General features: G+C 37.6%; 1 protein-coding gene across 3 annotated transcripts in view; it reads right to left on the bottom strand.

Annotated features, from left to right (window-relative positions):
- The window catches only part of SLC35D2 (solute carrier family 35 member D2), a 53,602-nt gene that overhangs the window by 9,443 nt on the left and 30,417 nt on the right, over positions 1-13,742 (bottom strand). For 2 of the 3 annotated variants that reach the window (XM_033411377.2, XM_004283029.3), the window contains exons 5-9: positions 12,837-12,908; positions 11,796-11,864; positions 7,332-7,434; positions 5,931-6,023; positions 580-647 (exon numbers count right to left, since the gene is read on the bottom strand). In XM_033411377.2, coding sequence (XP_033267268.1) covers positions 580-647; positions 5,931-6,023; positions 7,332-7,434; positions 11,796-11,864; positions 12,837-12,908 — 405 coding nt within the window. The remainder of the gene's footprint in view (positions 1-579; positions 648-5,930; positions 6,024-7,331; positions 7,435-11,795; positions 11,865-12,836; positions 12,909-13,742) is intronic. The other variant, XM_033411378.2, reaches the window with a different exon arrangement.

The following is a 13,742-nucleotide window of genomic DNA, read 5'->3' as shown; positions in this document are numbered from 1 at the left end:
GAAGGGAAGGTGGCTTATGTTCCCTATGCATCCTTTTGCAGCTTTTGTATTATTTACTAGTTTTATGTATTATCTATTCATGAAAAGGACTTTACAAGTTTGGGGAACATATAAAAAGACAAACTGCATGGCCACTCAACAGGAAGCTATACCTAAGGAAAATTTTAAGAACAAAAGCCTAAAATTATTGGGCAATATAATGGCCTGGGCATCTCTCCTCAGAAAACACCCTGAATATAACAGGTACAACACTATAGAAAATGGTTATTTCCAAATATTTATGTGAGGTGAGAACCTTGGGAACCTTGGGACATTGTGACAAAGACAAAAAACACATTTGAATTTGATAGGGCTGCTGATTTTATTTCAAACTAACTTTCAGAAATCAATATGCAACATCATATTTTGCAGGTCACATTTAGCATGGGTCCCAATCCACTCCTCTGCTGCAGTGCCACTTTTCAGCAGAAGTTGGAGAAGCAAAAAGGGATTTTGACAGAGCAGACGGAATGTATATTTTGATTTGACTTGTTAAGAGATACCATAGACCAAAGCTTCTTCTTATCTATGGCTTCTTACCCCAAAAAACAGGAAAGAAGAAACTGTATGATAAATAGAACATTCTTCCATTGGTTGAATTCAGTAGCCTATTATCAAAAAGAAAGAAAACTAATGGTTAGATTAATAATACTGGTTTTACCAGTGTGTACACTCTAGTACAAATTCCAGTTTCGCAAACAGAAAATACAGTTTCAAAAATCCTGGGTAATACTAGCTGTGTGACATTGGGCTAATTATTTTTCCTCCCTGAACCTCAGGCTCATTTTACAAATGGGGATTATTTTTTTAAAAACTTCCTCAGAAGGTCAATGTGAGGATTTAATGAAATTGTTTAGAAACTTACGGGTGGCAAGAACAAAATGACAGCTATTATTGCTGTGGCTATCATTAAATCTTTACTAATTTGTAGTCATAAAATCAGCGTTGTGTTTTTAATAAATAATCTTAAAAGAAAGCTTATTATAAATTTAATAATGCTGGCAAGACTAAGAAAACTTAAAGAATTTGCACAAGAGGAAAAAAAAAGAGAATTCCCTGGCGGTCCAGTGGTTAGGACACAGAGCTTTCACTGCCAGGGACCAGTTCCATCCCTGGTTGGGGAACTAAGAGCAGCCAAAAAAAAAAAAAAATTTGCAAATGCTTAGGATGTATCATGAACAAATAAACTATTGTGTGCTATTTACAAAGCAATCAAGTAATTGGGGTAGAGGAGCTGGTAGACAGAGAAGTTTAAGACAGCTTCTGCTCTTAGGTGAGAAAATAAAAACCCTTTTCAGGTAACAATAAAAAGGAGTATTTTATTCATGATTTGTCCCTTGCCTGCGTCCAAAAATGACTTTACGGTGACTCAAGACTATATGTAAGTACATGCTGAATAACATGATTAAATATAAATTCTATTCACTTTCTATTAAGCAATACCTTGTTAGCCAAGTTTTAGTAACTTTGTAGATTTAAAACTATTTAAATCTTTCTTAAGTTTATAGTTCAAATTTTTAAACCAATTAAAATGGAATTCTCTTCTCTGATTACACTTTACTGTCACTGTTTCATTAGTAACACTTTGACCACCTCTTATGAAAAAATACGCATTAAATGTTGATAACTGCCAAACATGGTTGATGGGTACATGGGATTTGTTATACTATTCTCTTTCCTTCTGAACAGGTTTGAAAGTTTTCATAATAAAACTTTCTTTTTAACACTTACTTGTGCAATAAAAAATATAATAAATATAAATCTGTCTTACTGGCAAGCCCCAAGCTGATCAAAGGGTCATAAAACATCCAGGACAGTTTATACCAAGACAGTCAAAGATCAAAACCAAACAGAAACTTATGGAAAACATTCTGTGTCTGAAAAATTAAATAAGATTGTGAATAAGAGAAAAGCATATGCCCCAAACTTCAAACCAAAGGTAGGAAAACACTTATTTACTCAAAGAACTGGGAGTATTTATGAAAACAGTATACAAAAACTATATATTCTTGATACCACATAAACCACTGAGAGCTATGTAGTAATTTTCATAAAAATACTTGGATTCATTGCCAGCCTAAATTTTGATAGATTTTAGTTTTATTTTATTTCTTTAATAATCATGAGGCTCTGCTGGTGGCATTTTAAAAAGTCATGTGGCATGACATTTATTTGAAAACATAGAAAGTAAAGATGAGTAACAATATTAAGTACTTCCTCCTTTAGACTCACTATTGCTATGAAAATATGTTGGAGTGTGAATCTTTTTCATTTTTCATTAATGTGTTTTTTCATCAGAAAAAAGTCCTATTATTTATCCCTATTCATCAACTGCAACATGCTAAATGTACCTTGAACTTATTGCAATGATTCAAATAACTAAAGAAAGTTCACCCACTATTTTCCAGGGGCCTAATTTGTTAACAAGAGGAGCTGGCATTACTGACTTTGTCAATCACAGATAGAATCAAGGTGCTATTACCAGATCTGCTGACTGTGTTAAGTCGATGACTGTGTAAGTCCAAGGTCCAAGAGTGAACCCCCAGTACAGTGAGTCACACACACGAGTCTTAACACAATCTCTGACCCCCTACAGTCAACCGGGAATAATGACTCATCAAAGTACTCCTTCCATTAACAAGAGAAGTTAACCTTTCACTCGAATTCCTCAATTAACTTTCAATACAATCAAACCAAACTTGGCAAATAAAATGCAATTTTATATTGCAGACTAACACACCTAATTATGTAAGTTCACTACTTTTCTGTATTTGGTTCACAGTCTAAAATGGATTCAGCCATGGTTAAAAGTGACCAACTGGAAGAAATTCATAGTGATTCAATGAACACAGAGCAAAACAACATTAGTAGTGAAAAATCTTACTATTTTTTCCTACAGAGTTTTAAAAATTACTGATTACAGTGTTATCTCTTTTGGCATCTCTTATCATATAATAATTTTAAATTAGAGCCAAATTTTTAACTTTATGGTTTTCGTATCTTTGTCATCTTATAGAAAGCCTTCTCTTACAGTCTCTTACAGAAAATAAATATATTTTTCTGATTATAATTTTTCTTATAAACTTTTAAATTAAATCCATATATTTAGCTCTGATCCATCTGAAATTTCAGTGAATAGTTATCATTGCTGGGGCTCTCAGGTAACTATAGTAACTTCTGTTCGAAATCTTAAGAGACTGATCAAATGGAAGAGGCTAGATGGGTAAATACTGAGATATTCCAGCATCGAAAGCCAGAATAGGAGCATAATATTCTCCTAGAACACCAGGATTGAGTAAGTTAAGGTAAATGTTAGGCCTCTTATACTTTCTAAGCTATAAGTGATAGGTTATAGTTTTTATCATATGTGAAGGAAAGAAACAAACACTTTTCATATACTGATACAAATTAAAAAACTGAGGGGCTTCCCTGGTGGTGCAGTGGTTGGGAATCTGCCTGACAATGCAGGGGACACAGGTTCGAGCCCTGGTCCGGGAAGATCCCACATACCACAGAGCAACTAAGCCCGTGCACCACAACTACTGAGCCTGTGCTCTGGAGCCTGTGAGCCACAACTACTGAAGCCTGTGTGCCACAGCTACTGAAGCCCATGAGCCAAGAGCCAGTGGCCCGCAACAAGAGAAGCCACCGCAATGAGAAGCCTGCACACTGCAAGGAAGAATAGCCCCCGCTCACTGCAACTAGAGAAAGCCTGTGCGCAGCAACAAAGACCCAACGCAGCCAAAAATAAAAAAATAAAAATTTTTTTTTAAATTGAGATTACAGCAGATGATGTGTTTCTAGAGCCAGACAGCCTCCTGGATCAATCACTTACTGTCTTTGGAAAGTTTTTTAAACACTGTGCCCTAGATTCCTTGTCTATAAAATGGGGATAATAATAGTACCTTCTCCTCAAGCTACTGTGGGAATGCAACGAGACAGTTCATGTAGAATACTTCAAACAATGTCTGATAGAATAATTCCTCAATAATTATTAGCTATTTTTACTATTACTTGAGAAAGTATAATAATTCTGCATGGTAATCATTATAAGCAGGTGGCAACTTCTGAAAGCACCATGCTATAAGTTTGTAAGTCAACGATTTAAATGTGGACATACATATTCCTATTGAAATGCTGTTATAAATTATTAACATAATACATGTAGTCTATTTTCAAAAGGTACCTAAAATTCAGTTTCTGGTCACTACGCCATTTATAACATTGTTCCCATAGGGAAATATGCTTTTAGTTTCAATCAGGTGTTCTAAGAGTTCCTAGAAGTTTCTAGATTTCTATTTCTAGAAATAAATATATATCTGAAAGGCTATGAAGTACCAGAATCTCAGAACAGATAAACTCCAGAGACTCAAAAGAAAAACTCATTTTTATGATAATGAAAAGAGACAAGCCGGTAGGACGTTGAGGGCTCAAAATTTCACCTTGTTTATGTAATGCTGCTGACACTAAATTGGTTTAATTGATGGCAGCTGAAAAATAAATAATGTGCTTTTAAATATTCTGCCCTGTTCATCATTGCTAGAGGTATACGGGGTGCTTGCTTTAACTTCCAATATTCTGAACTAACAGTGAGGCCCAGGTTCACACACTGAGACCCCTTTAATCAAAACTGGGGTTTCTTGGTAGTTTTCAATATAAACATATGGAAATGGATGTTTACCCCTGGGGACATTGCTGCTAAGCCGGTCAACCTTTCTCTTGTTCTGAGAAAGGAACTGTACAAGGGAGAAAGTATAGTTCTGAGAAAGAACAACGAGCCCTGACATTCACCCCAGGAGTCCCCGGAATCTGAAAGCTTCTAAAGTCATTCAAACCCCTAAAAGGTGACAAATGGGATTGACGCTCAACCCGTGTGCACCACACAACCATGCTGACTGTTAAATACAGAAATGCTGTCAACGTCTGCCGCTGGGGTGGGGGCGAAGGTGGGGGACTGTGAACCCCACCCCCTGCCCAGCAACAACAACAGGGTTAATGAAGGTTAATGCCCAGCCCATAGTGTGGAGGGGGACGTCTGTGGGAGAGGCCAGAGGCCACACTAGATCAGGATTTTGCCCAGCACACCTCGTTTCTCACATGAACTTAAAGTGGTTTGTCTGGTAACTTTCTGAGCCCGCACATTTCAAGGTAGCCATGTGGATGTTATGGGGTGAACATTCACTCTTCCTAAGAGATACCCACCCCCCAACTGGGCCTCCCATCCTTCTACTAACTTATCATTTTATTTGTCTCTGACAGGTGTACAGCAGATAAGGTGAACAGGGCAAATACCTAAAGAACAAAACCTTCTCAAAATTCAAATGTAGATCCTGGAATATTTAGAGGCAAATGTCATGATGTCTGGGATTTACTTTAAAATATTCCGGGGGCGGGGGGAAAGTGAGAGCAGATGAGGATAGATGAAATAAGAAGGGTGAAACGCCAAAAAGTGTTGAAGTTGTGTGATAGGTACATGAGAGTTCATTAAATTATTCTATTTTGTGTGTATTTTTCCAAATGTCCATAACAAGGGTAATAAATAAGTAAATCCATTTTTTAAAACTATCAAAATCCCCTTCAAAGTTAACTAGCTTTCTCAGGATCCCCATGCCAACAAAGGGGAAAGTGAGACTCAAACTCAGATTTTTGTTGTTGTTTTGCAAAAAGCTTCAAGACCAGAGTTTTTTTGACTACTTCCTGCTACTCCCCACAGTTCTAAAGATAAATGCCAAGAAAAGGAAAGCGTCAAAGGTATTACTGGGCGTACCAAACATCTTGCTTTCGGAAATCCTAGTTACCTTTATACACTTTTTATTTCAGTAAGTACCACAGGTTAAATATTAAAATTTTAAACACTGCTAAGTAAGAATGAATGACTGTCATCAGCTCACCTGTCGAAGGTCTCCAGTAGAGACACTAATGATAAGAGTTGGGATAATCATGAAGCAGGCATTGTAGAAAAGCACTCCATATTTTCCTAACTCCTGCAAAAACCAAGAAAACTCCACTCAATTTCAGAAATATGAAGCATCAGACTTCCTGGAGCCATTTATTTTATTTTATTTTCCCCTGAAGCTAATTATACAACCATGTACTTATGCAGAGTTAGAACATGCATTCTGACCAGCTCTGTATTGGAATATTTTCAGCAAATTTCTGATGTAAAATGCTTCATTTCAAGTGTACTGTGATTTCCAAAAAAAAATTTGCTTTATCCAAAAAATGACAGATAAAGTGGATGGAGATGGATGGACTCCGAGGTTCCATCCATCTCTGACATTCTAATTGTTCTTTTTTTAAAAGCATGCTATTCAAAATGGGAAATGTGAAACAAAGTAAACAGCATTGACAATATTAATATAAACAGAACTCCTTAAAAACATCTGCTCTTTCTATTAAGGAACAGCAGGGTTAAAACACCAGGTATCTTGTTTTCCAAGCTTGCATAAATTTAATTTTCGTTAGAGGCTACACCCGCCACTTTCCATACAGGGTGACACACTGTGATTCTCAAAAGACAGCAAAACCAGTTTTGTAAAACTGCCACCATTAAAAACCAAATGGTAGTGCAGAAAAATACAGCGCAGATAAAAAACAGCTCATAGGAATAAGCCTGTCCATCAGAGAGAACACCCTCACTCAACACAAAGAACTTGGAACAAAGAAACATATGCCTGGCCCATCATCCAGAGCTTCCTGCACAGCCTGGGGAGGGGGCGGGGCGTGGTGAGGGCTGGGAGCTCTGACCTGAGGGCAGCCACAAGGAAGGAAAGCTCATACGCCCACCCGCCCCTCGTGACAGGACCTTATAAATTATCCATTCCAATCATCTCATTCCACAGATGAGGAAACTGAGGTTTGGAGAAGTGAAGGTTCCAGGTCACAATAACCAGTCAGCAGCAAAACTTGAATCTGTAACCCACATCTCCAGACTCTCCAACTACAGCTGCTTTCAGAATACTCCTGACTTCCCATTGGTCACTGATGATGATGGTAAAAAAACTTCTTCTAATTTTAATTTGCCTTTCGAAATAATCCCCTTTCTATATAGTATTCTGACTTTGCATCTAAAATAGTGCCCATTTTTCCCTTCCTACCTAATTTTCACCCAAACTTTGCAAGACAAGGAGTAACAAGAACCTATGCAGACGAGATAATTAAAAAGAAATTAGTAATCTGTAGATCATAACATGTAAATTAAATTACATGTCATCTTTACAAGTTCATTTTTTCATGTAATTTCAGTGGCCAGATGACAAAGCCTAAAAGCTAAAGGAGTGAAGATCTGGTACCTTTGGGTCCATTTTCTGTTTGGTATAAACACCATTCGCTGCTGTGAAGATATCATTCAGGAATACAAAAATATAGCCTTCCAAGTTAAAAGCAAGGTCAGAACTGGGAGGGAGAACACAGAGGAGTATGATTATTCAGAAACTCACAACTTGGCCTCAGACACTCTCTGTTTCATCTTTCCTAATCAAATCCATTTGTGATGCTAGTAATTACCTTTTCTCTGGCATATTTTCCCCCTGTATGGTGATGAATGGTTAATTCTTCTGCCCTGTCCCCAGACAAAAACAAAACCAGGCCTTCAAGAGGCTTAAACTTAATCACAACCGCTTAAAACCAGAGGGACATTAACCATCTTCCTTTGACTGCAAAGCCATTCTTTTGCTAACTGGTAAAGAGGAATGATTTGTTCAACCCACCTGTGGCTTACTGTAGTAAATAGGGCCTTCCCCAGAGTACAGCCCTCTGGGGACAGCTGAGCAGTGACATGGTAAAGGGGTCAAATGAGGAACTGACACCTCCATCTGGTCCCCACTCACGTCATCCACTAGCACCCCCACTATCCTGTCCATCAAAAAGGCAAGGCAGGGATCCATTCCTTCTCTGCAACTCCTCTAAGGCCCCTTTCTTCCCATTCTTTGAAGCATCTTCTCTTCAGTTTCCATTTTAAATAAATAACACTAGTATAAAAATGTTTGGGGGGAATATGGCAAAGGGAGGAGAGAGTGAACAACAGCTAAGCCCAGATGTGATGCATTCACCTGCACTTGACCTTGCAAACAGTACCACACCCATGTCCAAATTCATAAGTATATACTGTCAAGAAGGTTTCCTTTACCCTCTTTGGGTCAGTGTCTGGGGGCCTGTGAATTTAACTGACAACAGACAGAATAACGGGGGAAAAAAATACAAATTGTTTTAAATATTTTACATGTACAGGAGTTCACAGAAAAGAAATGAAACTCAAAGAAGTGGTCAGACTCTGGGGCTTAGATACCATTTTAACAAAAAAGAGGGTTTGGGTGTTAAGGAACATATAAATTGTGGGAAAGGGACTAGGAAATACATAGGGGAAACTAATGGAAGATAAGGGTTATTTTAATAAGGTTTGTTTATGCAGATTCATCTAGATGCTAACTCTCTGTCTCTGGTGATAAGAATTGCTTTCCTATTTCAAGTACAGGACCAAGGGACACCTTCACAAAGGCAAGTTTATGGTCTACTTTTAGGCAGAAAAGGGAGGGCAGAGAACTCTTCCCACATCTATTGATTCTCAATTGCCTTCAACTCAAAATAATGTTTATGCCAAAGTGGCATATATTGGAGTGGCATATCCTTATCCCCTTCAGTATCAAAATAAGATTATTTCTAACCAAAGCGAAGGAAATAGGCAAAAATTGCATCAAAATCTGAATGCAAATTAAACCAGATTTTGCTTGAGGCTTCCACTGGCATTATTTACCTACAAATATATTTGTGAGAATATAAATTAATTTTAGATCATCATAAATCATAATTCTCTGGCTCAATCACAATAGAATCTCTGAAAATAAGGGTTTTCCAGATCTTTCCTACTCACATTCAGCTCAGTGTTAAGAAGTGTCTGCCATTCCCTAAGATGGCAAAGAGATGAATGAGCAAAAAAGTGAGGTACCTTTCCATCCAGAGGAATGGAAAGGAAGTGTTACTCACTTCCTCAGGGAGCCTAAGGGGAATTCTTGGAGTTTTCAGGTCTCCTACTTGAGGGGGCCAGGAATTCCCAACATCATTTGTTTAGGCCAGTAGTGAAAGCACAGACGTTTGATAAGAATTTACTTGTGTTATAAATGGGAGCAGATTCATGGTCAACCCGTGTGATTGTCATTTAGGGCTGTTCGCAGACATTATATTTCAACTTTTGCTGGCCATGTGACTTGCTTTGGCAAATACAATGTAAGAAGAAGTAACACGTCACTTCCGGGGGAAAGCTTGGAGAGCCAGCAGACAATTCCCCACATGCCTTCTTCCCTTCTGGATGAGCAAGGAAACCCCCTTTAAGGCAGAGGTTCCATCCCCCTGGGTCCCTAAGTAGCTACAATGGGCAGAGCACTCCCACAGCATTCACTGATGTTAGTATGCATCCGGAGTGTGAGCAGAATATACCTGGTATGTTAAACAACCACGATGTAGGGGTTATTTGTTACAGCTGCCTAAACTGGCTCATCTGTTACCTGCATTTGATGAGTTAATTTGAGTGAGAGCAGAGAAGGGTGCGGTGACAGCTGGGCTGCAGCTAAGAACTGTGCTTGTTACCCACAGGGATATTTTCCATTCTGTGGGTGCTGAGGAAGGGGAAAGCCGAGAATTACTATTCCAAGCTGGCTCTTGGGTAAAAGGTAGATGTTTTGGGAAACACTACTTACCCTTTCAGCTCACTAGAGTATCACCTATGAGCTGAATTCCTACTGACTGCTTCTGGAGATGTGCTTTCATACACACAGGGTCTGACGTGCCATGCTTCATCAAAGACTTACATTTTTATAAACCAATTTTTGTACAAGTCTTCAACTGGCTCTAAGTTAGTGGTTTTCAAACTGAGCTCCAAGAAACCTAGAAGAGAGGCGTCCCTGGGGAGACCTCAGCCCTGTGGGAGGAAGGCACTTTTAACAGAGCACCTCCCTTTTTTAGCTACTTCACGCATATGTTTTGTTTGAACAAAAGTCTTCATGATCAAAACAGGCTCTAAGTGTAGCTGCTTAATGTCCGTACCAGCACCATATCAGGCATGAAACACAGCACTGAAACCAAACAGGCCAGCTTTAAGGGGGATGAGCTCAGCCACAGCTAGAATTGGAGAAGAGGAAGTTACAGATAAAAAAGGCAAATAATGAACCCTGGTCTAGGTGAGGGACGAAACACATTTATAACAATAATAAACACCATTATTATTGCTAATATCTGTCACCAGCTGGCATGCTATATCTTTAATCAATTTCTTTTGCTTATTATCTGTTTCCACCAACCTGAATGAAAGCTCCATGGAGGCAAGGATTGTTCTCGGTCTTGTTAACTGCTGGACTCCTCAGCACATAGAATGATGCCTGGCATATAGTAAATGCTTCAGCATGTTTTTGTTGAACTTGACCACGAACTAGTGTAAATCCTGGTTTATTATTATCTCATTTAATTCTCATAGTGATGCTATTAGGTGGATGATATTCTAATCTGCACTTCACGGTCAAAATAACTGGGGCACAGAGAGGTTAAATAGCTTGTCCTTGGTTATAGAGCCAGTAAGTGAGGAGACTAGAATAGGGTTCCAGACATCCTGGCTCTGTAGCCCACACCTTATTTAATTTGCAATTAATGATCCAGAACTCTTGTTTCTAAATGAGTTAATGAAACTAGTTTAACTGAAATTCCTCCAACTTTTTCTTTCTTCCTTTCATTCACATAGGTTTTTCTTTTCTATTACAGTCGTCCCTCCATATCCACGGGGGACTAGTTCCAGTACCCCACACCCCCACGCCCTCTACATGCAGGTACCCAAATCTACGGATGCTCAAGTCCCTTATATAAAATGATGTGCAGCGTCTGCATATAACCTACATACATCCTCCCATATACTTTAAATCATCTCTAGATTACTTATAACACCTAATACAAGGTAAATGCTATGTAAGTAGTTGCCAGTGCACAGCAAATCCAAGTTTTGCTTTGGGGAATCTTCTGGTATTTAAAAAATATATATTTTCGATCCATGGTTGGTTGAATCCACAGATGCAGAAGGCTTGGACACACAGGGCCAACTGTATCCTTTATACCTTATAAATGAGGAAACTGAGGCACAGAGAGGCTAAGAAATAGCTGACAGAAGTTAAGTTTCAAACCAAGGAAGGTAACTGCACACATGCTTTAACCACTATGCTATAAAAGGAGTCCGAGCGCCTGCTTTCAAATGCAAACTTGGAGTCCTTATTCCTGGTCAGGTATATTAATGAATAAGATAGTAGTCATGCACTGGTATTGGCTCATGTCCCAAACATTTAATGAGAGTATTCCATCCTTGGAAATATTGACCAATAAGGCATCACAGGATGATAAAACAAATCAGCTTACAAGGGCTTTATAAATCTGTTATTCTTCTTAGTCAAATGCCTAAGAACTTTTCAAAATTCTTTGTAAAATTTTTATATTGAAGACAAACATTCAGTAATAAAAGTATACAGTTTACTCCTTTTATGGAGAAAAGCTGTATTAATACCTTGTAATGCTCACTCTATATGTTTCTCAGAAATGTTCTGGCCAACTTGGAACCCAGTTTGACTTTCACAGGAACACATGGGGATTCCACTAACATCAACAGATTTGTCTCTTGGCTGCTCAATTCAACTGCAGCCAGATGGAAAATGAAAAATGAGGAGGGGGCCAGGCCTATTGTCAAAGACACAAAGGAGTTATTGAGCAGAAATAGTCCAAAGTCTTACCCAGCTGCTATGAAAGCACCAAGAATGATGGCAAAGACACTGACAATGATGTTCAAGGAATACTGTTTCCTGTAATAAATAAATAGTGGATGGATAGATAGGTAGGCAGACAGATGGATAGATGGATAGATAGATAGATAGATAAGGAAAGGAGGAGGAGAGGAAAAAATATAGATTATATTTTTAAATAAACTGCAAATAGACATTGTTAACAGTTTTATAGCTAAAATCTAATGGACAATGCTTTATGTAAAAAGAGTACTAAAGGTACCTTAAATGGATTAGGAAATCAGACCAAATTTACTTTATTTCTTAAGTAGTTGTCTTAATCTAATTACAAATGTATTTCTCTGTTCTCACTAGAAAGACGCTGGGACAAAATGCAGAAGAGCTCCTGCTGGTGGGTCTAGTTGGTATGTACTTTTATCAAGCATCCAAAGATTAAGATAAAATTCAATAGTAAAACTTAAAACATTGGGCCATCATCCAAATTTCATCATTAAATTGTCTCCACAGCAAAATCAAGAATCACCTTTTTAGATGTCAGCCTGAGTATCTTTATGAGAAATTTTTAAACCAACATTATAAAAATTAATTTATTCTGATGTTACATCATAATTACTGCATCAGAATGAATTTCCCTGATTTTCTGCTACTCCTATTCTATACTATATACGTGGACAACTTTTCCTCTACATTCCAAAATCAGTGTATATTCCATCTGGCTCAGGAAACAGATTTACATCTGTTTTGGGGTTGTTGGGGTTTTTTTTTTTTTTATAATTTTTGACCACACACACATTTTATTTATCTAATGTAAAATTATAATTGTTTTTAAAAAACACTCATTACATTCTTAGGGAATCATGGAAATAGGAGACTGCTTTTAAGTGAACAAACCATTTGCCCTTAAGTTATTGCTACTAGCACTTCAAATCAACTATTTGAAAAGATGACTAGATGTTGAGAATTTGCTAGGTAAAAATAATGTGGGGGTGTGGGGAGAGGACACCAGAGGAGAAGAAGAAAAACAAAAATCACCCGAGTATGATGGTTTCCAGGAGTAAAGTAAGTGGAATGGTAAATTTCCTGAGCACGGTGAACATCGGCAAGCTGTCAGGAAAAGATTCAAGTATAATATCATCAGACACCAGGTACTTTTTTAATGTCTTACATTTTTAATTAAGCCCATTAATTTTCCAAATTAAATATAAGGAATTAACCTTAATTATCACACATGCTACTAATAAGTCATATTAAATAATAAAAAGAAATGGAGATTTAATAATTTCATGCCACTTTTACTTACTAGCAATTCAAAACATCATACTATCCAACGACTACAAAGTTTGTGCTAAAAGATTATATACAATGTGAACCAATACAGCCTTTGACAAATCAGGTTGGGACTACGTACGGACAGTCATTAAACGGTCCTAACCTAGGACCTAATTACTTCTTGCTGGGAAACTTACCCTAAGATAATAACCCAAAGGAAAGAAAAAAATCGTGTGCACAAACATGTTCATTGCAGTACTGTCTTTGGGAAAAACATCAGAAACCACCTGAATATCAGACAAGGCAATGATTAAATAAATTATGATAAATCCACTTGAGGGAACATTATACATTAATTCTATAATATAAAACGTTACCACTCTTCGAAAACGAATGTTAAATAAATCAAGGAGGTGACAAAACTATGTAGAGTCTGCAACTGTAATAAAATACATTCTGTATATGGAAAAAGACTGAAAGTGAGTATTTAAAATAGTATGTTAGAGGATAAAATTATGGGTAATTTTTCCCTAAAACTTTATGTAATGAGACCACATTCATTGCCTTTCAAAAATACTTATGAACCTTTCACCCACTCTCAAAACCCAGAGATTCCAGGACACAGTTCAATGCACAGCCACAGACTGCCAGGGCTGGAAAAACCCACCT

This window comes from Orcinus orca, chromosome 6, assembly GCF_937001465.1.
Source record: "Orcinus orca chromosome 6, mOrcOrc1.1, whole genome shotgun sequence".
Classification (NCBI taxonomy): Eukaryota; Metazoa; Chordata; class Mammalia; order Artiodactyla; family Delphinidae; genus Orcinus; species Orcinus orca.
Note: the sequence above shows the minus strand (reverse complement) of the source record. Positions and strands in the feature narration are given on the sequence as shown.